Here is a 27,263-nt window from a genome sequence, read left to right as displayed (position 1 = left end):
ATCATAATGGAGCCTGTAGAGCAGGTGGGCCCATGGTGTGGGAGAACTTGTGGCAGCTGAACATTGTAATGCTTTTTTTGCTACTCACAAACTTTTGCAACCATGACTCATGGGTAGTTTAGTCTACACTGGAGCAACAACGTCGTTGAGACAAAACAGGGAATAAATGAGCAGATTGTTATCTTTGTTGGGGCTCTGGGAACTGAGAACCTACAGTTGTGGTTGAAAGTTGAACATGCATTCATCATGAATGTTTGGTTTTTGAGTCAGAACGACATCATTTACAGAATAAGAACATGAATTTGGTGCAGTTTTCCGAACTCAACACAAGAAATGTATACATATACTCTGAGATCCCTGAAGAACCACATTTGTAATAGAGATATGATGGAAATCCTCCTGCTTATGGTTCTTTAGAGAACTTTTAAAAACAGGGTTCTACATATCCCAAAACAGGGCTCAACTACTGCTGCTGAAGTTATAGAACCTAGTCCTGTCGCTTTAGATATACTGATCAGCCATAACATTAGCACCACATGCCATATGTTCATATATTGAGTAGACTCCCCACCCCCTCCTTGTTCCACCACAAGAGATCTGACCATTCGAGGCATGGACTCCAAAAGACCTCTGAAAATGTCCTGTGGTATCTGGCACAGAAGACAAATAGCAGCAGAAGTTGGCCTTAATGGATCGCATCAGTGAGCCCATGACCCTGTCGCCGGTTCAACGGTTTTCCTTTCTTAGAGCACTTTTGGTTGGTACTGTATAACTGATTTGGTTAAATGTCCCTGGTGCACGACCAATATCAAAAAAGACCAAATTTCTGATTGGGTGTGTGACCACTCTTCTTGGTGTTCGGTTAATGAGTTCAATTATATCTGCTGGCTTCCTGGCATGAAGCCAATCTTCAAACACCGCTGTCCACAGATATTATTTTCACAAAAGGTTGAAGTCAGGACTTTGAGAAGGCCTCTCAGTCCATGGCAGCATATAAACTAGCTTGACTGCAGACAGTGACACTGGTGTTCTAGCAGATCCCAGTTCATAGCAGGAGTGCCATCAGTACTTAATGGCGATGGTCAAAAGCTGATCCGCACCAAGAGCCCTTCGAGCTCCAAGTATGGCTCGGCTCGACCCGTCATCCCTCAAAATCCACGGAAGACGAGCGTCCAGGCTTTTTTCTGTCCTGCACCAAAGTGGTGGAACGAGCTTCCCCTGGGAGTCCAACGCTTGCTGTCTTCAAACCCAGACTGAAGACCCTCCTCCTCTGAGAATACTTGGGCGAATAGTAAAGTGGTCTCCTTATTGACTTGTGTTTAGTAGAGTCTAAACTTAGAGGATCTCTGAATTATTAGTCTATTCAAACTAGTTGAGGTTTTTCTTGGGTAAATAGCAAAGCACTTAGAGAAGAGCGTCTGCTAAATGCCTTAAATGTAAATGTAAATGAGTGCCTTGGTGGTTCTTGGGATGTTCTTGACCATCTGAATTAATGTCCTCTTAGCTGAGGATGGCAGTTTGGGTCAGTATGGGTCTCCCAATGACTTATAACGTATTTACGTTACAAATGTTGGAACTGATAATCTTGGAATCAGAGCTTATTTAGAAACATCTGCAAAGACCTTCCTGAATATGGTGATCCTTCTCAGATCTTCTCAAAACTGTATGGAACCTGTAAACCTAGTGAACCTAACTTCTTTCTAACTGTAAGAAGAAAGATATTTCTCATCAGAAACCACTGAGCAAGATGTTTATCTCCAAACCAGTGGTGAACTCAGTGGTATGTTGGGGAAGTGGCAATTTTTCATCAGGGCATGGCCTTGTTGCCCTGTGCTTCACTCAAGAAAAGCTGAGACGTGGCTCACTTCCTCTCAAAGCCCCTTCTTCCAGCCCAGCATCTCATGAGCCTTTGTCATGATTTGTAATTAGCATAAATCACTTTCCTGTTCCACTGTGGGAGAGAAGGAGACCTAAGGAGACCAAGGGGCGAGGGACATGAGCCTGGCGCTTAAGGTCAGAGCTGAGGCGAAAGGTCCCGGGGAAAAGCAGTGTAATCACTCACTCGGTTAAAGGGAAAGTGAAATTCTCGTGGCCACCGACACCCCCCACTCCCGCTTATCAGTCTAATAACCCAAATTAAGCCTCGTAATCAAAGGAATGCACAATCTCTGCCTCTATCTGCATCTTTTCCCTCTATCTGCATCTTTTCCCTCTATCTGCATCTTTCTGTGACGTGTTTCTATGATGTCTCGGTTTGGACTCTGATAGGAAATGCCTCTCACTTTACTCGCTCTCTCTTTCTGATGTCTTCCTGATGCAGTGTGGTGGAAAACAGCTGAGGCTGGGCTCTAGCGCAGACAGAAGAGTGGGCAGATGTGACGAGCTCATCTGAGAGCGATGAGTGATTCCACTACTCTGAACGGGAGCGTTCTCTTAAATTTAGCCGATCACCCACTTGGCTGTAATGCAGGAATATCAGCTCGCATTTGAACCATTCAAAACCGATTCACATCAGGTCACAGCAGATCTCCTTAACCAACAAAAACAAACAAACAAAAATAACTCATGCTGGAAAAGATCCCAACATACATAAATAGTATGAATAGTATTAACAGTGCTTTGCCAGTCCAAGACCACAAGGTTGTAGCGTCATCTCACTTAGCTAGCAGGAATGTGGGCCAAGTCGGTTGAACCTGCGTACTGATTGACCTTTAACAGGAAGCATAGCATTCGGAAATCTTTAACTGACAGCAAGACCAGTGATTATTAGCTGGGGGTTGAATGCATGGGGGAATTTTTTCTGTTCATTATGCATCTAAGGGTAACAAGAATCGTCAGAAGACAACGACTGATCAGCTTTTACTCGTGCTCAATTGTTTGTCACTTTTGGTTTTTGATTGGCTCTGCAAAAGTCCCCATTACTACCCTGGTCTATTCGCTGAATTATAGCAACAACAATAAAAAAATAACAGAATAACCACCAGCTTTTTTGGGATTTTACACTCTTAAAAGTAAAAGTTGCCAAACAGTTCTTGGCTTGGACCTGTTCTAGGAATTATAATAATAATAATAATAATAATAATTTAAAAAAAATCATCTAATTGGCACAGAACCTTTATTTATATTATGTGGAGCTTCTTCAACCCCTCAAAATCCCAGCTTTAGTACCACCTTACAAAGAACCTCAAGGCCATTGAAGAACCAGGTTCATCACTCTTACATGTCTTTATGGAAGCAATGGCATTGCTTAAAGAACCACTTATAGCACCATTATTCGTAAGGGTGTACGTGACTACAAGCCAACTGAGCTGACTTTTCTTAAGATACAGAAGTGTGTGACACATTTGGACCCACCGGTGGGCTCTGGGATGGTTAATGTGTTAAGCTTTAAACTAGGTCCATATAGAACCAGCACAAACATACTGTCGATCCCTGATATCCTCACTGTCTCTAAGCCATGATGAGTGTATGAGGCCGCGCAGGCCGGCCCCCCATCATCACCACGTTATCTGTTCTTCGAGAGCTGTTACTCAGCTGGGAACTAATTTAGCAAATCTGTCACTGACACGCTTTCACTTTTGAATCATAATAGGGGTCTCTCAGCTGAGTCACCACTAAAGAATACGGTGTAGTAAAGTCACACGACCCAGCACGAGTTGCGGTCTACCAGTATTTCCCATGGCAGCAGATAGGTTAATCGAGGGGTTAGTAGAGGGAAGGTGAAGGGAGGCCGATTTAGGGGGCAGCGACGTGCAATGTTAGTATATGCAGGGAGAAAAAAGTCAGTCTTCAGTAGAAATACTTTGCTCTTCTGTCTTTTGTGGGATCCCACGCCTGACTCAGACTTTCTGATGAGGGGGTTTATGGAATGTGTTGCTGACTAGTGTAATGTCACTCCCACTAACACTAAAAGTCAACACGTCTGTCAGTGTTAAAAAAGAGCTTTTATTTCAATGTATTTTATTTTTAAACACATATTATAATACAGAAATGAGGCCTTCTGAGACGCAGGAGCCATTCTCAGTGTGACCTTGAATACATTCGAATGTTTGACACGGAGCTTATATTAAACAGAGAGACAAATTAAAACACAAACTGACGGGAAAACTTTGAAACTCAATGTCAGGCCTTCATATATAGGGTCTCATACATTAGGCCGCCACCTTCATTCATTTATTGGCTCATAGTGGAATAACCTTGTAAAGGTGCTGCTGGAACAAAGTGAAGAAAAGAGTGATATAACCATAAGATGCTATAAACAAGATTCTGAAGTAATGAAGAGAAGCAGCTACAACTGCAGAAACTGGTCAATTCTAAGTGAATTCGGCATTAAAAGAGTCACTATATATATATCAGTAGATGTGATCAGATTAGAACTTACTCAGCCCCTGTCAAATATACAAAAAAAAAATGTTGACTAATTCTAGAAATAAAAAGAAACTTTTTCCTAGAAATGATAAAATGTCACTGTAGTGGTTTTTGGAGTTCCATTCTGGGAAACTGAGCTCGCAGTCACGACAAAGGGGTGATCTGAACCTGATTATACAAAGTAATGGAAATAACAAGTCAAATGTAAAGAAACATGTAGACAAGCGGAAGTATTTCAAAGTGTAAAATGTAGAGGGGAAAAAAAAGCTGTACATATATAATATGCAACAAGCGAGTAACTTTAGTCGTCGTATTAACACTAATACATTCATATCAACTCATCATGTTGAAATTAAGTTACAATGTATAAATACAACACCGAAATAAATTACACAAAAACAATATTAAACAAAAATGGAAAAACAAATATGTACATGTATTAAACCTGGGTGTTTCAGACTCATTCCGAATCCTCTATAGCTTACATAGAAGCATGGCATTTATTCCAGTATGTAATATTGTTTATAAATTGTCCTTTATGTTGTATCGACTATAGATGAGGCTACAATTTCATACTGGATACCTTTTCACACACTATTACTACAAATATAATCAAACCGAATTAAAAGGTTAATTTGGTGTGTTTTGGAGTTCCGAAAGGAATTTCAAGAACAAGACACTTAACAATAAACATTAATAACTACTGATTTCTTACTGTCATTTGTTGGAAGCAACTTCTCTATTATAGCCCTGTAGGCAAACAGTGGGTAGTGCTTTCTGTGTTTTGAGGAATGACCAGGCCACTCCAACAAACACTGTGGAACCCATAATAAAGTGAAGTGCAATATGAACCACTGTCCTTTGTGATGGAAAAAAAATCGCTTATTTAATTTTAGAGAAAATAACCAAATGTCAAATAAATAATTGTGTCCACAATATTTGACTTGGGAGGTAAGGAAAATAAGAAACTATCAAATTCTTTTCCATGAATCTGGCCTCTTAAGAAACAGCCATATGTGTGCTTCTTTGTAGGCCTAAATGTAGGAAAATACAGACAGAAAATCAGCCTGTAACCTTAATGTGTCACATTAAATATCATTCAGGTAGCACTACGAACTTCTTTAACAACAATAAAATGTAGAAAAGCATCCACTCACTTAAATCTGGGCAAAAGTCGTTGTAATCTGCAAGCTTTCGGGCCACAGGTTACTACTACAGATGTTATTCACGGTTTATGTTCTATGATGGCTGAGGGCTCGGTGTTTACAATGACGTTATCTCCATTATTGTGTATTTTTCTTTGGTTTGGACATGTGGACACTGTCCAACTTCTAGTGTATTAGATCAAGGACTACAATTCCCATGATGCCTGACTACAAGTTCCGCTGACTTACATATGTGCCATGTATTAAGGCCAATAAAGTGCTGTTTAAACTTATAGCACTGTTGTATTCATTTGTTACCCACCTATGCCTTGAATAATGTCTCTGGCCCGAAAGCTTGTCGATTAAAGAACCTTTTGGACGGTTTTGAGTGTGTGGATGCTTTTCTACATTTAATCTTTGCTCCTTTATCTCCAGCACCTCAGTTCAGTCTCGATACCAGATGAGCGGACTTCAGACATCAGCCGAGTTTTATTATGCCCACATAAGTATTTTCACTGTCCAGGTATCCCCCTGGTTTGCAGGTAACCTTTAGACTCCTTCCACCTGGTGAGGGGAATCCCTTACCCATAAATCCAGTAGACAGCTGTGATTCGTTTATATGTCCCGTTAAGAGTTTACCTTTATACTGATTTTCCTTTTGATCAAATATCTCCACCAGAACTGTATAATTCACACCCGCCTTCCGGGACTGCAGGGTCACTTGTAGGTAGAAAAAATATTTGCCATCCTCTGCCACTTCCACTGTCATATTCTTTTTAATTCCGTTTTTCCACATCAGTTCAGTTCTTCCATTTGGGTCTTTTAACCCTAGAAGTAAAGGGAATAATTACTGCCTGGCGTGAATGGGAAATAAACTCAGACACTGATACCAATAAAACAAGTGATGAGAATTTAGTGGGTAATAACATCTGTGGACAACAGGAAAATAAAAATGCTCAGTCTTACCATCATCAAAATCAAATTTGAATAGTACAGGGGGTTCTGAGAGCGGTGTCACATCCTGTGAATTTCAAAAATATTTCATTATAGTAAATCAGTGACAAGGCTTTCTCCAAGATACATCTGTTAACTGTTCCGTATATCGTCGCTGTCCAGTGAAAAACATCTCTCCTAGTATCTCCAAAATAGTGACTTTACAGAAGACAAAAACGTTCTTAGCTTTGAATGGACGTCAATGTAAAATTAGAATTTATTCCAAGTAGTTCAGAGCATTTCTATTGGTCTGTTAATCCAGAATTATTCACACAGTGTACAGAGGCCGCTATAGGGTTCAAACCATTACATAAACTTGTTAATAAAAAAATGTTACATGCCTTTTCCTATGATGTTACCACTTTGGAGATACATGTTTTTTGGACAGCAATCACAATGTCTGGCTTGAACAGAGTTCATACATTCAAGTACTTTCCATGACTTTTCAAGTACCAAAAAGAATTTCCCTGTAATTTGTTTATTGTTATGCATGAAACTCTGCATGGTCATATGAAACACAGCGATTGGTCATGTGAAAAAATATGTGACTATAAAAGTTTGTGGTTTATATTATTACATAAAATGACAATGACAATGTTGTTATTTTTCAAGGACTATTCAGTACTGGATTTTAGCATGTTTAATTTCCATGGCCCGTACGAACCCTGGACATATAACACACAAATGACCCAACTGTCCAGTAGTGTGTTCTTGGATATCGATGTCTTTGCCTACAAGGCATTATTTATTTTGGTCAGTGGGATTGTAGCGTACAGTTTGCTGCTAAACCGAATATCCAGAAGGGAATTCTGACAACCAGACCGGAGTGGCACTGGAGTCACTGGTGTGTTTTGAAGGTAAGAACATGAGGATGGGAATGAACAGTTCTGGCTGTTGCGAGTCCCAGAGGCAGAGTGATTCTCATTGTCTGCACTCATTACATACAGATCAAAAAGAAGAAGCTGTGACTCATAGCAGAATATCCTGCTTTGTCTTGTGTCTGTGGTTGTTCGATCTGCTAGCTGAAGATGACTAACCAAGACATGAAATATGCTCCCCCTCCTCTTTCTCAAAATGGGACAACTGGTTCCATTGCACTGCCCCTGCCTGTAGAGGTGAACTGACGCCTGGGAATGGAAATGGAGTCAGCATGATAATAAACCACCACCTCTCAGGGTTCCACACCTTGGTTAACACTATGAGTTGTGTTCCGGATGTTGGAGCAGATCGATGGTGACGTTGTGCCAGTTTGATGCTGAGACATGTGCTGGTATTACAAGGAGTGGATAAACACTGGAAACCCACTGAGATGCTGTGTATTGATTGTGCTATCTGCATACCGTCCTGAGACTGCTGACACTGTTCTTTCCTTAAAGTTTATCTGAGAGGAAGAAACAGGTAAACTGGCGTCTTGACTACAGTAAATTTGTACCACAAATGATGCCATTTTCCGCAAGCGTGTACAAAACTGTGCACTGTTGGGAGAGCTCATGGTTTCAGAAGCTTACTCGTCTTGTTCTCAGACCAAAAAACCATACACGTTGCACGTGTTACTACGAAATGAAATCACTGGAGGAGCTGGCATGGCAATTCTTCAAAACTGAATATATATATATATATATATATATATATATATATATATATATATATATATATATTAATAGTCTGTCTATCTGTTTGAGCTCACACCGAACTCCAAAAATTATCCATTAGGGCATCTGTGGTTAGAAACTGCTCTGCCATTGACTGTCTGGGAACCCCTAAGATAAGCCTACACCGACACTGTCATATAGGACATACGTTGTGTGGAAACATGTTGTTACATGTGTGAACCTGTTGCTTAGGTGACAGAGGTTTACACTGCAGTGTCTGCTACTTATAAGCCTAATGCGATGGAGGTTTGCTTTTCTCCTGACTGGTCAAATAGTCGAGCCATACACTGCCTTCATATTGTGAAAAACATCATTCCTGAAGAGTTACTAAGGAATTGCTCTAGCGACGTCATTTAAAATTAAATATTAGCATTTGGTAACTGGCTCCTGATACCAACTGTACATTGCACATGTGCAGTAAGTGTAACTGGGTTATTTATTAAGCACTAAATATCAATATCACACATTTTTCCAGTCCAATTTTACACTTATCATCAACTGTCAAAATGGTATAAAACCTGAAGAGCAGAACAAACAGCAAAACAATACTGTACCGTTTTCTTAGAAGGTTCTTGTCTTGGAAGGGTGAAGTGTAGAACGATGGAGACAGCAAGACCCAGAGTCAGAAAGAAGGCCCACACCATCAGCAGCCAAATCAGCCTCCTCAGCTGGGCCACATGGTCCTCATTGGTGGTGTCCAGCTTGTTACACAGCCGGCCAGATCCAGACATAGCGCCGCAGGTTTACGTGCATACGGCCCACCGCCGGAAAGAAGCCAACCAGGCGCAGGCGAGAGGTGCAAACAGGGCACTGATGGGTGAAGTGAGACCGGGAATCAAGTGCAAAAGAGAGAGTGAGAACTAAAGACAGTCTCTGGCTCTGTGCCTTCCCTTCAGCTCTGGCTGCTGAGAAACCTCAGACTGACTTGTGCTTCCTGTGCTGCTTGGTTTTTGCGTGGACGGTGAATAAAAGGAGTATCGACGTGTGAGAGTGCTGTGGCTTCCTCAGCAGGTGTCCAGGTGGAGAGGTTGTAGTGTACTTTCCCCACAGAGCATCGGTGATGCAAGTGAAGGAAAGCTATGAAAATGAAGAGAAATGAACAGAGAAACACCTCCCTCAACTTGAAGGGACGGGCCCCCTCTAGCCGATGGCAGATGTCAGAGGAAGCCGAGCGACGCAACAAATACAAGCCATAGCATGGCGGAAACGTTTCATCAAAACAATTATGAAGAAAAACATCATCAGTGCCACAAAACCTCAACTAAAGGGTGGTCAGTGCTAAAACTTGTTCAAACAGCCTACGGACATCGTTCTACGCGCTTTAAAATCAGCCTGTTACTTCCCACTGTTCTGTTGAACTTCTGTTTTCTCTTTCTTCTTCTTTTCCTAAAAAAGCTAATGTCTACAGTGAGGATTCCCCTTCTGAGATCTGGGCAACACCTGACCTTTAAGTTGAACCTTTTTAATTTTTCTATTGGTCAGTTTATGAATAGTTCATGAATAGCGAAGTCGCTGACGCCCTTTTCTGAACAAAGCACAAAGTCTCACTTGGTTACTTCATGCAACTACAGTCTAGATTGTATCCTGATAACATGCATTTACACTTGGTTGTCAAATGCATCTCCAGTAAGTCAGACAGAAATCTGATCGCTGTGAATAGGGCATATGCAGATTTGCTCGTTGCACAGCAATTATTACTGCTGATTCAGTTGTACTGGTAGTCGAGAGATGGATGCGTTTGCACTACTATGGCTGAAATGTGCCTCAGACCTCCTCCTGAAGTGGTTTAAGAGATCGGATTTGTATTTGGTCTGAATGTGTCCTGGGTGTGTTTACCCCTGCTGTTTTATGTGGCTTTGTCTTATACAGATATAATCCTGCTCCTTAAGACGCATGAAGTGACCAGGTGTAAACGGGGGCTAACTGTTTGTAACGTGACCAGTGGCGGGCGTGACTGGGATCTAACAGGGCCCTATGTAAATAAGTGGATATAAATAGTAAAAGGTGGTGTAGCGTAGTGGATAACAACATCACCTGACCTTAAAGGTTTGATTCCTCAGCTAGGCAAGCACACCACGTTACAGTAACCTACCAGTATAACATAATTCACATGCAAGTCGCTCTGGGTGAGCATCAGCCAAATGCCATGAATGTACATTTTACGAACACAGGTTTGGGTCTTGTCTCGGTTGTCAGTGGATCTCATCCACAATACGTATTTGTTTAGTTCCAACCGAAGCTCACCTGATTTACTTTAAAGAAGGACTGATTAGTTAAACTACATGTATTTATTCTGATATTGGTGATTAGTGAACAGATTATTGAGCAGATATATTATAGTTACAACATTAAGTGATACTAAATTATATATTATGTGTGCATACTGTGATACTGGGCATGCCCTGGCTAGCTGTGATGCCCATGCATGAAATATGACAATACCATCATCAGCTTTGTCACTTCAGACAACTTTCCAGTGTAATTAATGTTAATATACAATGTTTTGAACACTTGGATATGTGAAGACATAGTTATATATATATATATATATAATCATAATTATAAGTATAATGATATGGCTGTGCTTTGGGAAGCAGAACCTGGCTATTTCTGTAACAACATAGAGCGATGGATGAATTACTCAACTCAAATAACGCAACCCTTTGAGTCATGTGGTAGATTTGTATGTGTGCGCACACAGAAAATCTAACAAATTTCATAATGTCTAGATTGTAGATGTTTTCCCAAGTATTCCATTTAATGCAATTCATTCTTACTTTCTCACTAATCGTTTTTTTTTCTTCAGTACATGTCTTGACATGCCATTTCCTTGTGGGTAAAGGCCTGTGGTCTGCCCAAGTTTCGCAACAACAACAAAATGACATCATGCACTTTAAAACTTCTTTTCAAAACTCATCACTCTCCTCAAATCGCCTCTCTAAAACTAAGTAAAGGAAGAGAAATTATAAATAACAAAAAACAGTGACCCATACAAAACCTCCTCATCTCCCACAAACAGAAGTAACATGTCCTACTCCCAACGTCAGACAATATTGCTGCAGGGGAAAGAAGAGGAACTGAAAAATCTAAAACAAAATCACTAACGCAGTTATTTTTCGGTGACTCAGAAGCACATAGGCAGAAGATTAAAACCAGAAACAAAACAAAACAAAAAAACGAGAGAAAAGCAAAGACAACTTGAGATATCAGATGGAATGGATGGCCACGTAAAATTGCTGCTCTGGTCCTCCTCCTCATTGCTTTCCATTGTTTCATGCATAACCACTGCAGCCTCCAATAAGAGTGTCTGAGCTTGCTCAGTCATTAACTGATAAGAAAGCTTAGATAATTATCAGCAACGACAGTAAATTACCAGAACAATAACTGAATGTAACAGTAGGATAATGGAAATTGCTGAACAAAACAGGATATACTGTAAGCCTGCAGCCTTGCAAACATGCAAGCTGAAAACCAGTCAACAAACTGCATTTTGATAAAAAAAACAAATGGCCCTCCTTGTAATATTTTTAAAACAATATTAAATATTTTTTTTGTACTTTTCTGAGATCTCAAAAAATAATTATGTAATTTCTACCTCAAAATAATGCACACACTCAAATATGGCATGTATTAAAGATGATAAATCTTTTAAACATTAATATTTCAGCAAAGCAGCTAGTGCCAGGTTCAAACTACACGATTTTACCCACAATCTTGTGTTGCGAATTGTTTTTGGAGATCACTGACAAAAGCCTCAGGTTGGAGGCAAATCGGTGTTCCCCTTTGTGCTGGCTTGTTTGCTGTGAGTACACTAATGAAAGACCCAATCCAGGAGCTTGCAGAGTGATCGCCGATGCCTCACAAGCCCCCAACTTCATTTTTTGGAGTTTTTCCGCTTTCTCATTATCCCATATTCTTTTCTTTTTCTTCTGTTTGTTTTCGCACTGACAACTGTATTGCTCATATCTTCCGAAATTCATTTTTTAAAGAAAACAAAAGCGGGTCTCACACATGGCATCGCATCAGTTCTCGCATGTGTTTTCGTGGCAAAAATGGTTTTGGGGAGCAGACAAGACTCGCTGTGGGTTCCTTCTGGGGAAATATCAGTCATGTAGTATGCAAATCACAACCACTAAAAGATTCAAAAGACAACAGGCCGTGTATGACAACAGGGTATAATGATCTGACGACTAAACTAAAAGTCACGTAGCGTGAACCTGGCATAATTTCTATGTAAAGATGTAGTCACACACCCTCTGTGTGTTGTTCTCTGCTCCTTGTTTTCATATGCCGGCTGCGTATATTAGTCCCACCCTGTGGAAACGTCAGCCCTCTCCACATGTTGTTTTGCCCTCCCCAAGATACAAGACTGTGACACCGTCCGAAAAAAACGTTTGTCCTCAGAAATCAAGACACGACTGGAATCAACATTGGACTGACTTTTCCAAGATGGAGAACTTGGAAGAACTAAGAGCTGCCAAAAGCCTCCAACATGACTCTGAACTGGCTTTTGTTTTCCTTAATGCGAAAGTAATTTGACGGTCATTTTCAAACAATGTCTCAAACATTCAGTTTGCTAAATCAATATCAATATTTTACTTGATGTTTTGAGGTGCTAGGGTTAGCAGGAGTAGCAAGAGAATGACTACGTTTCATAGATTTAGCCGACTTGGCAGATCGAAGAAATAACTGTTGGCTCGTTATCAAGTTACTAATGACATAATGGCCAAGATGTACATCCCCTTGCTTGGCTAGCGAACAATTGCTTTCTCTGGGCTTTGCAACACCTTGCTGAAAACACAAATGGGAAAAGGGAGGCGTGGCTGAGGAGAAGGGTGTGGCTGAATACAAAGCATTTGTTTTGGTCTGAGATGTTGGTGCTGATGATGTTGTATTCCAACAGATGTGAAAATCAAACATGTATATACAGATTGTATCCATGTATTTTTAGTGTGTTTGTCTTTATTTGTTCTTATTTATTTATCTAAATTAACTAAATGAGTTTAGTATACACAACAAACTTTTTCAATTACGTTTTACAACAAACATTTTTAAAACTATTTTAAGACTTTTTAAGATTCCTTGAGAATATGAGCACTCTGTGTCACTGTTTTAAGGGCTTGTAAACGAGTGCCTGGTAGACTGGTGGTGTGGTTTAATGTACACCACAGTCCACAGGGGATTTCCGACGGTAAAACTTGGTTAATGTGTTGTTGGTAACAGCTGTGGGTGAAGTCTACTGCCCTGCCAAAGTCTACAGGAGTTTGTTTAAGGTCTAGGCCAACACATCATGACCTCATATTACTAATGAGCTCTGAATATATATATATATATAGATATAGGTGGTATATGGTAGGTGGTGCAGTGGGTTTACATTTGACAAGAGTTTTCCCTTAAAATATAGGTACTCAGACCCTGGGTCTAGGCCTGTTGTGTGTATAGGTCTTAACTGGAGTTTTACAATTGCAGTGTGAATTGAATAGACATGGTTTGGAAAGGCAAACACTTGTGTTTATAAGGGTACACAGTTTGGACTGCACTATCAGGACAGAAACCAAGTCAAGTCCAAGGAGCTGTCTGTGTATCTCCAAGATCAGGTTGTGGCCAAGCATAGATCAGAGCAAGAGTATAATACAATCTCTAAAGCTCTTTGAATGCTCTCAGGACGACAATGGCAGAATTTTGAAATGGAAGAAGTTGGCACAACCTTGTATCGTCTTAGAGTAGAGAAGTACTTTGGTTAGGAAGGGAAGAAAGAACCCAATAGTCAATCTAAAGGAGCTTTAAAGGTCCTGTGCAGAGATAGAAGAACCTATTGGAGGGAAAAAACATGTCTGCAGCACTTCTTAAATCAGGTCTTTATGGCAGAGTGGCAAGATGGAAGCCACTGTTAAGTGAAAGTCATGTGACAGCCTGCTGGGCATTTAGCAAAAAAAAAAAAAAATCTGGTCTGGTGAGTCTAAGACTGACCTCTTTGGGCAAAACACTGAGGGACCTGAAGATGGCAGTTCACCTGGAGACACTTGCCATTCAATTTAACAGCAACTGAGAGAATGATTTAATAATTTAATAAACTGAACCCAAATCCAGATGTGCAAAGCTTGTAGAGATGTATTCAAGAAGGCAGCTGTCACTGCTCAAAACGGGCTTCTACAATGTAATGAATAAAGGGTCTTAAAACTATTGTGAGAAATGGTGTTTTACAAAGTGCTCCTGGTTTTATAATGTAGGGATTTGTGATTTTGGATCATTTTTAGTCTCCTATACACAGAACTTTGATTAATTTTATCACAGGACAACATACCAAACCTTTCATATTTAAAAAGCCTTAGTGCTGGAACTTCCAGTTTGGTGTTTAAAATCCCTGACTGTTAAGAAGTATATCCCATTACGTGTGATTTGAAGTCACTTTCACTGTCAGGTCTTCATGTCAGCAGCAGAGCTCAAATGCAGGCTTTCAAACTGCCAAGACTTCAACAAGTGATTCTCTGTCTCCATCTACAGGGCGTAAAGCAAACTGGCAGTTATCTGACTGTTATTTTTCACACAAACTACTCAAATAGCAATAATCCATTGTAAACCACACAGTCCACTGCTGATTAAAAAAACACACACCGGTAAGTATCACACATGTATCACACGTCTTAAGAAACCTGAAAGATCTGGACATTTAGTCTACATTCACACAGCAGATATATCAGTGCAAATCCTCACCAAATTTTCTCACCAAATCCTTTTTTTGGGATGTTCACACTATATATTTTAAAGTGACCTATATTCGGCATTCGTCTGATCATGCTCCTGTGAAGTCTGTTGCCTCAATATACCACGAAAAAAAATCTCTCACTGCTGTCACCTATTTTCCCTTCTCCTCAGCTTGCAATTAGAGTGAATTGCCACACTCCTATGGACGTCAATCCCACATATGAAAGTGGCCAAACTGAAAATGTCAGATTCAATGTGTTTGCTGTTCACACTGCCCCTCAGATCAGATGTGTCTTACAATAATTAGGCTACTGTCCAAATGTGCTTAAATGCTAAATAATAATCCAAGTAACTCTAAATGCTAAACGGTACATGAACACTAAGTGGTGCAAATTGCATCTTTTCCTGGAACAGATTAATTTTAATGTATTTGAGTGGATCAAACAGTTTAAGAGAAGTGCTATTGCATGAAGGGAACTGATCCAGCTCTTTAGGACTTTACGACTTACGTTTGTTGTGAGGCTGCCCACACTGTAGTTTAGTGAGACACGTAAAACAAAATAGCACTTAACTATTTAACTATTTTCTTCCAGTTTTACTGACTGTTTATACCTGGCCACTTACTGTGACTAGTACCCGGACTGTATCCTGACAGCCCTGATATATACTTACACCTGGTAGTCAAATGTGTCCCTGGTTAGTCAGACTGAAAACCGATTGCTGTGTGGGACACAATATACAAATTCGTTTGTTGGCCAGTAATTATTACTGGTGTTTTGGCTGTACTGGGAGGCGTTTGGGTTTGGGTTGCAGAGACAGATGAGTTTACACTGCTATGACATTAAAGGCTTAATTGCGTCTCAGATCAGACCACCTTCTGAAGTGGATTAAGTGATTGGATTTGTGTTTGGTTTAAATGAGTCTTGGGTGTGTTTACACCTGCATTATTATGTGGCGTATCTAGATATGATCCTGATACTGTGTATGCAGATGAGGGGACATGCTGTGGGTAGGAAAATTGCAGACCTACGCCACCTGCTGGTTGCTTTTTTAAAAACTGTGATTTGCTTTTAACATCAGTTAAATACAAATCACTTCAGACAGAACCTTTGTGAACCACACAAGCAAAGTAGTTTCAATATTTTGCCCTATACACAACTATGAAGATTAAAATACAAGTGAGATATAACCACAGCTATAACATATGTTTACAGCATATTTACTGAAAGCTAAATAGTGTAGTGCTTTTGACAAAAACAGAGGAACTGTTTGACTCTTTACTAAGACAGATGGAGGGACAGCAATGGATTGTTGAATAATAAAAACACTTTCTACTATTACATTTCTGAAAGAACTTTACTTCTTCCTTACTTATTGTTGTCAAGTGCTTTTTATATGATGTAGTTTACCATCATTTAAAATATATCATCAATATGGAAACATTTGATTAAATTGTGATACATTTTATTGTAATGCACAAGAGGCTTTTATGACAATATTGTCGATATATCGCCAGTTCTTAAAAAACAATGACCAACTGCACATTTTATTACAGAGTAAAACTACACTCTAAACTCATTAAAGTCTCTTTAAACCACCTTTTTTTGGTTTTATGTTTTCACTCTATTTATTGTTACGATGTAAATATTTTACATTTTATATTTTATTTATCACTTTTGTGTGCTTTGCTTTAATCAGAATTTTACTCTTAGATTTAACTATTCTAATTTTCTTTTGTTTTATGTCTTGTGGCACTTTACTAATTTCTTGCTTTCATTTTTAATCTATATTTAATGTGTTGCCTTAGATACATCGTAAATAAGGGTGACCCTCAGTGTATTCAGAGTTTAAATAAGGATTATTTAATTTAATTGAACTAGTCCAGTTTAATTGGATGGAGTAGAAAAACAATCTGCAGCTGCTGTTGAATTTAAGCTCTTGTCTGCATGTTAGGCTCTAATAATGAGTCCAAACATGCTTAAATGCTAAATAATAATATGAATAACTCTAAATGCTAAACTGCACATGAACACTAAGTGGTGCAAATTGCATATTTCTTCTAAATTCTGGAACAGATTCATTTTAATGTATTCGAGTGGTTCAGTTATATTGGTAATGTTTCACAGAAGTGCTCTTACACTCTTTGTTAGACTTTGTGAGGCTTAATTTGTTGTAACACAAATTGTAAAATCTGCAGAATTCAGTCTCCATGACAAAATCGCATGATAAATATCGTGCATCGTAAATATATTGCAATACAACATGTCTACGTAACGTTCGCCCAGCCCTAATCGATAGAAATGTTTCAAAATGAAATTATATAAAACATATGAGGCTAATTAATTTTTTTTACTATGACGTAATTATTACATTCCTGAGCTGCATTCATAACTGCTCTTAACGTGGAACAAAAACAGTTTTAAGATAATTAAGATAAAAATGTACTTGCTGCAAAGCTAAATCTGACCGGGTGCTCTCCTATAGGGATTTCCTTCGTGCGAATAGGGTACGAAAAGTACAACAGTGGTGTCCAAAAGCTTTGACGGGGTACGCTTTGAGGGAGAAAAGATATTAATAAGATAATAAACAACAACAACATAATAATAATGATGATGATTATGATGATAATAATAATCTGCAACAAAATTGTGATCCTTAACTAAAAGCACCAAGTGTTTACTAAGTGTATCATTACCGGTATCCCCCACGGGACCATCTTGGGTCCCTTGAGTTTTATCAGCTGCAAATTCCCAGGAAACTTGGAACTAAATCATAACAGTACTTTCATATTTATGTAACTGTACACCACACATGCATGAGGAAATGGTACTGGCACTGGTTACTGGTACTCACCTAGACTTCTAGACGTATTTCGTCTCCCATTCTTTCTTATGTTTATGGTAATGGATTACTTACTGCTCAGAGAGAGAAAGAAAGGGAGGGAGGGAGGGAAGGAAGGAGGGAAGGAGGGAGTGGAGAGTGGGAGAGAAGGAGGGCGGGGGAATAATGATAATAATAATGCCTACAAATCAAAACACGGTCCTTTAGAAAAGGCCAGAAAGTTTTGTGGCTCTTGGAGGGAGAGGAAAAACACACCACATGCTGCAAGGCGACTCCACTGGAACAACACATGACGGGCTTTAGTGGAGTTTTCCCTGGAGGAGTGTGTGTGTGTGTGTGTGTAAGTGTGTGTGAGTAAGAGAGGGAGTGTGTGTGTTTTCCTCTCAGTAGTTGGACTGGACTTACCGTGAACTGAGGATGGCAAAACTACCCCACCTTTCCACCCTCCGCGCTCTCAGGTCTGGAGTTCGGCCAGGTGCGGGTCAGTGGTGAGGGTCAGTGACTGGCTGGCTGGCTGGCTGTCCGGCCGGCTTGGGTTAACCTTTTACACGGGAGGATGCCAGCGGTGCTTACCTGTGGGAGATAAACTTCAGCCTGCGCCGATAAAAGCGTCCCCCCTTCTTTCCTCCTTTCCAGCAGTGCTTAAAAAGCCGAAATCATGCAAAAGCTGAATTCAACCGACGGTCACACAAGCGAGCGGGACCCGGAGGTTCAGCAGCGGCTGGCGGACAGCAGCCTGCCCGGCGAGGGGATGCGGGAGAACGGGAACCACGCGTTCGTCCAGCCGCAGCCTGGAGCCGGAGCCCACTGCACCCAGCGGAAGATGCTGGTCGGCTTGGACATACTGTGCCTCTTCGTAGGTAAGAGCCAGGGCTAATTTTAAGGTCCCCCGCCGCTAACCTTCCAGAACCGAACCGAACCGAACCGAACCTTATTAGCTAGCATTAGCCGCGTATTTAGCTACGGTATATCGCGACTTTTTTGACAGCTCTTGACGCAGCAGATTCACGAAATGAGTCGCTTTCGGTTCGGACGGGTTCCGAAAGCAAGGAAAAGGCTGTAAATTAGGCTGTAATTTGGGCTAAATTTGAAGACGTTAGCTAGCTAGTTAACTCCTGGCGGTTTAAACTCCCCTGTGCGCTCGAGCGGACTTGCTCGCGAGGGAAATTCTGGCGTCTCCATGGCAACAGCACAACAACAAAAAAAAAAGTAAACAAGGGGGCGAAGAAGTGAGCTAGGGAACATGGAGCTCCTCTGACTGACTAGATGCCAAAGTCTGTTGTTAGCCTCCCTCCCCCCCGCCAAGTAACTTCTGAGGAGGCTTATATAAGCTGATAAGATTAGCTGGAAGCTAAATTAGGGTTTATTTCCCTCAGCTTTGTTAGTTTTCTGTTTAAAACCTGGAGTAAGTAAAACATGGCGAACGCTTAGAGGCAGTGCCTAGGCTAGCACAGGTCCTAGAAGACTGGAGATAAATTGATTGGATGTGACTGTAATTGCTGGGCATGGTAATGGAGCCCAGCCCAACCTGTCCAGGCAGACCAACAGGTCTGTTAAACGTGTGGTTGTACCATTCCCTTGATCCCACAACGCTGATAGACACCCATGATAAAGGTTGCTTGAAGTTCTTGGGTCTGCTGGTTACACTACCACTCCACTCCAATCTCTTGATTCTGGATTCAAGGAGGTATCTGGGCCCTTCTGATGCATATCTGGGAGTCTGGGAAGGCATTGAAGGTGATCTCAAAACTGTTCGAGATGGAGAACGTGGTCAGGTCAGGCCGTCCTAGCAAGTTCAGCCAAGCAACGTTCCAGAGATGTCGCTGGAAGCTCCTTCCACTGTTGATGTCGGGCAGTCTGAAAGGGAGTATCGTTGCTGAGAGTGCTTCTCTAAAGCCCTGTTTTCAGTTCTGTCCTGTGTGGCGGTCACCAGTTCTGAAGAGTCACTAGTTGCTGATGGGGTCCCATGGTCGTTTCAGAAATGTTCCCGTTGATACGGAGGAATTTCAGTGGATGGGTGGAAGTTGAAGCCTTTTTTCCATTAAGAGAATTGCAAAATGTGTCATGGTCTCATGACAGTTGAGGTCAGGACGGCGAAGGGTCATGGTGTCACACACATTCACGTTTTACACAACCAGCAGGATTTCCTCGTTGCTGCTTTGGTCAGATCAGACTGTGATCTACAATTTGTCAGATTATAGAAGCACCTCGATTCAGGAAAACGTTGCCACAGAAATTCACTTTTACTACTGTGGGCGATGGTTGGGTAGAGCCATGGTTCTCAAAGTGAGGTCCAGGTATCAGTGATGTTTAGCCAGGGGGCCTACTGTTTTTCTGTTGAGCCAGTAGAAACAAGTGGTTGACCAACTGGTGGCCTTGATACTGCTACGTAGTTCCCATGTAGTTTTGCAAGATGTGCTGTGGGGTTCCTCAGCTTTTTATGGCCCAAAATGTCAATATCACAAGAATGTACAAACAATATACACAGATCAGCCTTAACATTAGTACCACCATTTGAGCAAGTTGTGAGGTGGGGCCTCCATGGATCAATTCTTGGACCAAATTTGGTAGGTACTGAACACTGCATACCAGAAACCCCCACAAAACCTGGCCCAGTCGCCTAGCCGTCATGGTTTGACCCTCATTAGCGGCTCGGATTCTTATGCTTAGCTATTTTTCCTGCTTTTAAAACATCACCTTCATGAGCTGACCTCTCACCCGCTGCCTAATATGTAGATCCCACCCCATGGAAGATGCCACTGTAGATGAAGATAATCAATGGTATGCACTTCACATGTCAGTCTATGAGGCTGATCCTATGGCTGATTGGTGTATTGTGCCCATTCCCACTTTGATGTACAGTTTTTGCTCCAGCTAAGATCTTCAGGAACATCTGACTATAAGACTATAGACATCACATTGGAATTAAACTGTGTAGTACTGTAGATCTCTAGTAGTAGGCCTGGTTCCACTAGTCTACAATGTGATCGACTCAGATAAGATGGAGATCCCAGACTTTCTACCCAGTTTTATCATTAACAGTTTCCATCCACTATCTGGGACTACCTGGGAGGGGGAAGGCTATAGCATCCTTCCTTCTAGACACACATGTCATTGGACCAATGCTACTAATGCAGTGTCATTGGTCAGCTCAACATGCTTGGAGGTGGGCACTAACCAAGTCTGTCACATGAGTGAAAAGACCCCTAAATTGGCTGGCATCAGTCTGGGAGGTCAATTGTGCTCTCATGGACTCTCGGGTACGGATGACTTTGGCATCACCGCGGATCAAACTCACAGCTGGCTAAGCTTTTAGGAGACAGCTAATGTATTATTCCCTTTCCAGTTCAGGATTTGCATGACAACAGTATGCCCCAAAATCAAAGGCCCGTACAGTAGCCAGATCCGGTTCATTTGTCTTCCTGGCATTTTGTGAATGGCGTATTCATGCCACGGCATTCCGATCCACTTTTAATAAGTCCCCAGAGCTGGAGCGAGCAAGGCTTTGATTGCCGAGCTGTCTCAGAAATGCCTGCTGTGTGTGTATGTGTGTGTGTGTGTGTCCGCTGCAGGCCGCAGGATAACAACACAGAACAACAAGGCGGATTGTTCGGGGGGCCCTCGGACATACCGAGAAGATCGCTCGCTCACTCGCTGGCGCAGGCCCCCGCTTTCTGGCTGCTGGACAGAGTGCATGTGTGTGTGTGTAGTTGGCAGCATTGTGCTTAGCTTTGTCGTGGTTTGTGAGGAGCCTCTGAAAGACACACATGCCCTGTGGACAAGCCTGAATTGGGCCTGGAGTCATCAGAGATGACTACACTGTTAAAAGGACAAGAATCCTTGAGGAACTTTTGGAGGTTCTTCCATTTGGAAATGTGGAGGAACTTCTTAAGGAACCTTCAAGAGAAGGTTTTTATTAGAAGAAGGTTTATTTGAGGCACCTTCCTTCACAGTTGAAGAACCAAAAGTTAACAGCGTACTATACCGGGGCCTGCTGATGTGTATCTGTGTGTGTGTGAGTGTGTATTGCGAGCACAGTGAAGCACTTTTCATGTTGACCAGCTGTTCTCTTCCGATCTTCTGATCCTGAACCAGTTAAAACTAAGATGCATGAACAGGTTCTTCAACACAAGGACCTGAACCAGTCTGATTACTTCACCTCTTCTACTCTAGTTATTAGCCTAAAGCCTTTAGTTACTCAGTAACTACTGTACGTTATTTAGTAACTACTGGAAAAAGCCCAGGTAGAGGGTCCGAAGATCTCACTGGTCACTCCAAATCCAATCATGAAGCCTTCATGCAGTTGTGACTCATGAGTCATGGTTTGGATTTCTCCTCTACATTGTCCGGAGAATTCGGCCTTTTCTCTCTAGAGAGGTTCCCCGGGTGCTCGTTCAGTCCCTCGTCACTTCAAGCCTTGACTACTGCAGCTCCCTACTGGCTGGTGTTCCTATGTGTACCATCAAGCCCCTGCAACTGATCCAGAACACAGTGCTACAACTTGTCTTCAGTCCTCAGTTCGGCGATGTAACTCCTCCACATCTGCAATGGTCAAAACCCATTCCAGACCTTCAAGCTTCAAGTATGGCTCGGCTTTATCCACCATCCCTTAAGATACATGGAGGACAAGCAGCTAGGCTTTTCTCTTTGCTGGCACCAAGGTGGTGGAGCGAACTTCCCCTTGCTGTCTAGTACCTCTAGAGAAGTACTGCCAATTGAATTGGACAACCATCAACCTGTTGTGGAGGAACTGTGTTCTCTGGAAAGATGGATGGTGCTTTATCTAATGTGTTTGAGAGGAGTTGAGGAGTTGGGAGTGAGGTGGGGTGGTGATATATGCCCCATACCAAGCTAAGCTTTGTGTACTATATTGGACAAAGCTTTATTGAGGTTGCCAGTCTTGTGCAATCTTGCATGTTGCAATATTCATATCTCGACTACAGGAACTTGTAATTTAGAAGATCCAGGGATCATTTTGCTCATAGAGAAACCTTGCCTTAGACCTAGAGTTCCTAATCCAGGCTTGATTCCTACTTTCTTGATGACGACAGCTTCAGAGGCCTCTATGTAGTGCCATTAGTAATGAAAAAGGAAAGGAGTGGTTTAGCATAGGCTGGTGCAGGCTGTGGTGAGATTAGTGTGTGAAGAGGATTAGATCTGCACCCACGAACCCTTGCACTCATGTGATTCTTAACAATGATGATTTTCACTTCCCACTGCTTGCATGTATGTATGCCCAAATGAAGAAGTTGTGTTAGGGTGGCTACTGCATGTATGGAAGTATGGAAGGTTCGTGGCCCCGTGGCCTGTAGCGATCACCAGAGGAAGTGGTTGGAAGCGCAGGAAGCCAGAGAGACATGAAAGGGTCAGCCATAGACAATACAACGGCATGAGTAAGCGAGTGAGTGTGTGAGTTAGTGAGGGAAGGAAGGAGAAAAGAAGGGAAGGAGCGAGAGAGTCAAAAATGCAAGGGCGTGAGAGAGCAGGGTTTGGCCAAATGACCTCATCAGTTCCATCATGGTGTGCCGTTCTGAGGGGTATCGCTAGGACCTTGAACATCACCAGGGGTATCACCAGGATCTCCTGTTTTTGAGTACACTCTTGAGCCTAGTGGTCAGAGAGAGGTCAACCAACAAAATCCAAGGACTGACTTGACGTGAGTACTTCTGGTTATGTCCTTGAGCAAAGCACTCAACCTCCACTGAACCAGAAGCTAACTGCTCAGATTGCTGATGTGCAGATTCCAGACTAGGCTAAATTACGCAGTAAAATGACATGACCATATTCCCTCGTATGCGGATCATCTCACTACGCTGGCGGTCAAGCAAAAAATAGCTCAGATGTACATGTGTCATGCACTGGTGTTTAGCAGCTGTTTTGGCAACAAGACACACAGCTCATCAAGGGAAGGAGTGGGGTGAGGAGTTGAGGAAGTCCAGGAGTCCACATGGAGAGAAAAAAACCCAGCCTCTATAGGAGGTGAGTGGACAGCAGTTAAGAATGTGTGGGAAGCAGAGTCGTCAAGGAGAGTCATCAGAGGAGGAACTATAAAATACTAAAAGCCTACACACTCTTAGTGTCTGTTTCAGTACATTTTTTTGTATGTATATCAGTAATCAGTCCCAAAAACAACGCAGATCTGTCATGGTGACTCCAAATGAGCAATCAGCTGTTGGACAGTTTGCCAGTAGGGTTGGGTTGAAGGCCGTGGAATCTAAAATGACATCTGTTTTGTCACATTTCTAGCTAGCACACACCCAAAATAGCTCATTTTCCCATGTGAATTTAGAAGAGCCACAGCCACTGATTGGGGATGTAACACTGAAAATGGGTGTGGAAATAAACAAGCCCACCATAGTTGCCAGTTCAGTCCCCTACTCTTCCTGTAAGTTGGGGTTGGAGAAGTGACGCAACAGTGCTTTCTTCTATCTCAGCAATTCACAGCTGAAGTGCCCTTGATCAAGGTACCCAACCTTCAAGTGGTCCTCAGGTGCTGAGGTGGTTGCCCACCACTCTAGATGTTTGTGTTCACTGTCACAGATGGGTTGAATGTGGCGGTTGAATTCTGCACTGCAGTGCACTCTACAAAATAAAGGTCTCCAAATCTGGATCCAGTTTCCAGTCTCGGACTTTGTAATCTTTGGGTGGTGTGACACTGGTGGCCAAACAAGAGCCAAATCCAACTGGATTCAGGGTCCAGATATGAAGACCTGGGCCATATAAGAACCAGGGTTCTTCCAAAAAGGTATAGCCTATATGTGTGAAGAACGTTTTAAAGGTTTGAAGACTTAGACACTGACACTTTGGGCAGAGGATCGCGAGTTCGAATCTCGGGTCAGGCTGCTTCGCCATCAGTAGCCGGAGCCCGGGCCGGCACAGGCTTAAGTATCAAAGCTGGCGATTCGGCGCTCCCCTCTGAGCGCGTTGGGTGCCTAGCCATGCTGCATTGGTAGAAGTCATGCACTTGTCACACCTCACTCACCCTCCTCCCTCCTAGTTTTAGGGGCTTTGTAAGTGAAAGGGGGAGTCCTAGTGAGTAGGTATGGTAATTGGGCCATATTGCCCACCTGTACGAAACACATGATTAGAGGAGAGGAGAGGGCCTCTGCTGTAGAGAGAGAGAGAGAGAGGTCCTCTATCTGACCGAGTGATCAGAGAGAGGTCTGTAAGCACCGTCTCCTTCAGCTTATCTCTGCCCTCTTTCCTCTCTCCCTTTTCTTCTCCTTTCTACCGTGGAACGCAATTACAGACAGAAGATGTCCCGACAGAGGGCCCAGCCGAGCGGGCTGGAGTGTGTGTGCGCATGTGTGTGTGTGTGTGCGTCTGTGAGTGTGTGCACGTGTGTTTGTCAAGGTGTCTCTTTGTGTAGTTTGTGTTTCCATTCACTTGGCAGTGAAAGCGGCCGGGTGAGACAGCGAGTCTATAGAGCACGTCGCAGCATGTCGGAGCTGTGGGTGTCTGCTCCTGCCGGCCTGCATGGCAGCGTGTTCTGCAGGGTAGGCTAATGCTCGCTTACCCTGAAGCACCACACCATTAGGCTCCAAAAGGACCTTGGGCTTTACTGAATTAGCATTAGAATTAGCCAAAAATGGAAGACGTATTTGTGGAAGGCTGTGTACAGTGCCTATGGTGTCCAGTACACCCCCATGGCTACACTGTATGCCCAAATGTTTGTGGACCCCCCTTCTAATGAATGCCACTCATTTAAGCTACTTTAAAGTCCACCCGTTGCTGGGACAGATGTGCAAATGCACACACAAACACACACACAGCACTTCTAACCCTAGTCCCTGTAAAGATGTATTGCCAATAGAATAGGACTCACAAACATGAACCTGTTGGAACCATGCTTCCTAATTCCAGGCGTGGGCTAGAGGAGTATACAGCCCCCCAGCATTGAGCTGTGGAGCAGTGGAAGAACTGTGTTCTCTGGAATGATGGATGGGAGTTTACCTACCAACACTCTTGTCACTAAATGCAGTCAAAACCTCACAGCAATGCTGCCTAAAATCTAGTAGAAAGCCTTCTTCCTCCCTGGACAGTAGAGTTTATTTTAGAAGACACAGTGACTGAGCAGGTGTCCAAATACTTTTGTCTATATAGTGTATGCCATATATTTGGAATCCATGTATCCAATGTATTTTGTCATATGTTCCCTTGATTTTGCAAGAAACAATGAATGAGCAGGTGTCCCAATACTTTTGTCCCTATAGCCTTAGCCTTTTTGGACACCAAACTAGAGGCCGTTCATAATAATAACAGCAAGTCATGTGTCTGCATATCTGCTGACAATCAAGGCTGACGCTCCAGAGTTTGTTTGGGACCGGACCGAGACCACCTCGTCTAAAGGGTCTCGGGTGTGGTAGTTTTGGTGTGATCTTCAGCAGGAACAGCCGAGCCCCAGCCTGTATTTCTTCTTTAAGGACGTCTAATCAATTAAAGGTAGGCCATCTACTCTACAACTCTCCCAGAACAGCTATAAACACTATAGCTAACTATAAACACTAGCCTAATGCTAACTTGTCGTCATGTCAGGCCCAGTACTGTGTCTGGAGTACAGAACAGGTTCCCACATGAACCATTTTTACTGTGCTTTCATTAATGGGTTGTATCATTATTTCATTAAGCGCCAAGTTTCAACATTTGCTCCTACTTGCCCATTGAATAGTCCCCTCCAGCACACGTGCAGGAGCACACACACATACACACACTTTGTAGGACCTCTGATACGAGCCATGCTACACCTACACCTAATCCTAAAGACTAATCTTTCCTCCCTTTACGGACGATAATTACGGAGCCCGTTTCAAACGTTGTAGCCGTCACTGCCCACATTTGTGTGTGCGTCCTTAACATTGGCATGGATGTTAAGCAATACATCCGTCCACCAGAGGGCAGATCAGAGTGAGAGGTGTCAATAATAACAACAATAACAAACATGGCGATGGTGCTGGAGGTCCTGATATTGTACTTACTGTAAAAACAGTAACGAAAGACGTAGCGGTGTTAAGGAGTGTTCTTCTTCGCCATGTCCACGTGGCAGCGACTGTGTTTCACTTGAAGTATTGGCTGTTTCTGGTGGTTTCCAGTGGTACGGCTCTGTTCAGTGCGTAGTCGCAAGCTTTAAAAAAAGGCTCCGCCCCATCCATATCCGTATTTAACGTTGAGCATAAGTACTAATCCTAACCCTACCCTTACCATTACCAAACCCTATCCTGAACCCATACCATAACCATGCTAACTCGTAACCCAACCCCGCCTTACTCTAACCATATCCATACTAACCCTATGCTTAACCCTAATTCTAACACTACCCTGTCCATATCCATACCCTAAACGTAAGCCTTACCTTAATAATAATCATCCTAACCCTAATCCTAACCCTAGGGTTAAGGGTCTTTAACCCTAAATCTTACCTTACTATTACCATAACCATCCTAATCCTAATCCTAACCCTAAATTTAGCCCTAAATCTTACCATGACTATTACCATAACCATACCTACCCTAATCCTAACCCTATTTTTAGCCCTAAATCTTACCATGACCATCCTAAACCT

General features: G+C 42.2%; 2 protein-coding genes across 2 annotated transcripts in view; one reads left to right on the top strand and one right to left on the bottom strand.

Annotated features, from left to right (window-relative positions):
- Positions 1-3,925: 3,925 nt before the first annotated feature.
- On the bottom strand, positions 3,926-18,863 carry tnfsf18 (TNF superfamily member 18). The gene is made up of 3 exons (XM_072675213.1): positions 8,713-18,863; positions 6,480-6,534; positions 3,926-6,341 (listed from the first exon to the last, which is right to left on the bottom strand). Exons 1-3 carry the CDS (start codon positions 8,887-8,889, stop codon positions 5,992-5,994), a joined length of 582 nt encoding a protein of 193 aa, XP_072531314.1. The 5' UTR covers positions 8,890-18,863; the 3' UTR covers positions 3,926-5,991.
- Positions 17,892-27,263, top strand: part of ppap2d (phosphatidic acid phosphatase type 2D) — a 33,486-nt gene continuing 24,114 nt past the window's right edge. Inside the window, exon 1 of the mRNA XM_072675211.1 lies at positions 17,892-18,564. Within this exon, the coding sequence (XP_072531312.1) occupies positions 18,363-18,564 (202 nt within the window). The 5' untranslated portion in view covers positions 17,892-18,362. The remainder of the gene's footprint in view (positions 18,565-27,263) is intronic.

The sequence above is a fragment of the Salminus brasiliensis genome, chromosome 3 (genome assembly GCF_030463535.1).
Source record: "Salminus brasiliensis chromosome 3, fSalBra1.hap2, whole genome shotgun sequence".
Taxonomy (NCBI): domain Eukaryota; kingdom Metazoa; phylum Chordata; class Actinopteri; order Characiformes; family Bryconidae; genus Salminus; species Salminus brasiliensis.
Note: the sequence above shows the minus strand (reverse complement) of the source record. Positions and strands in the feature narration are given on the sequence as shown.

Excerpts from the sequence above, each read along its gene's own strand:
- tnfsf18 (XM_072675213.1), bottom strand. The coding sequence starts at position 8,889 with ATGTCTGGATCTGGCCGGCTGTGTAACAAGCTGGACACCACCAATGAG. Across the intron at positions 6,535-8,712 it reads AAGAACCTTCTAAGAAAACG|GATGTGACACCGCTCTCAGA; the intron begins GTACAGTATTGT and ends TGAAATTCACAG. Across the intron at positions 6,342-6,479 it reads CAAATTTGATTTTGATGATG|GGTTAAAAGACCCAAATGGA; the intron begins GTAAGACTGAGC and ends CTTTACTTCTAG.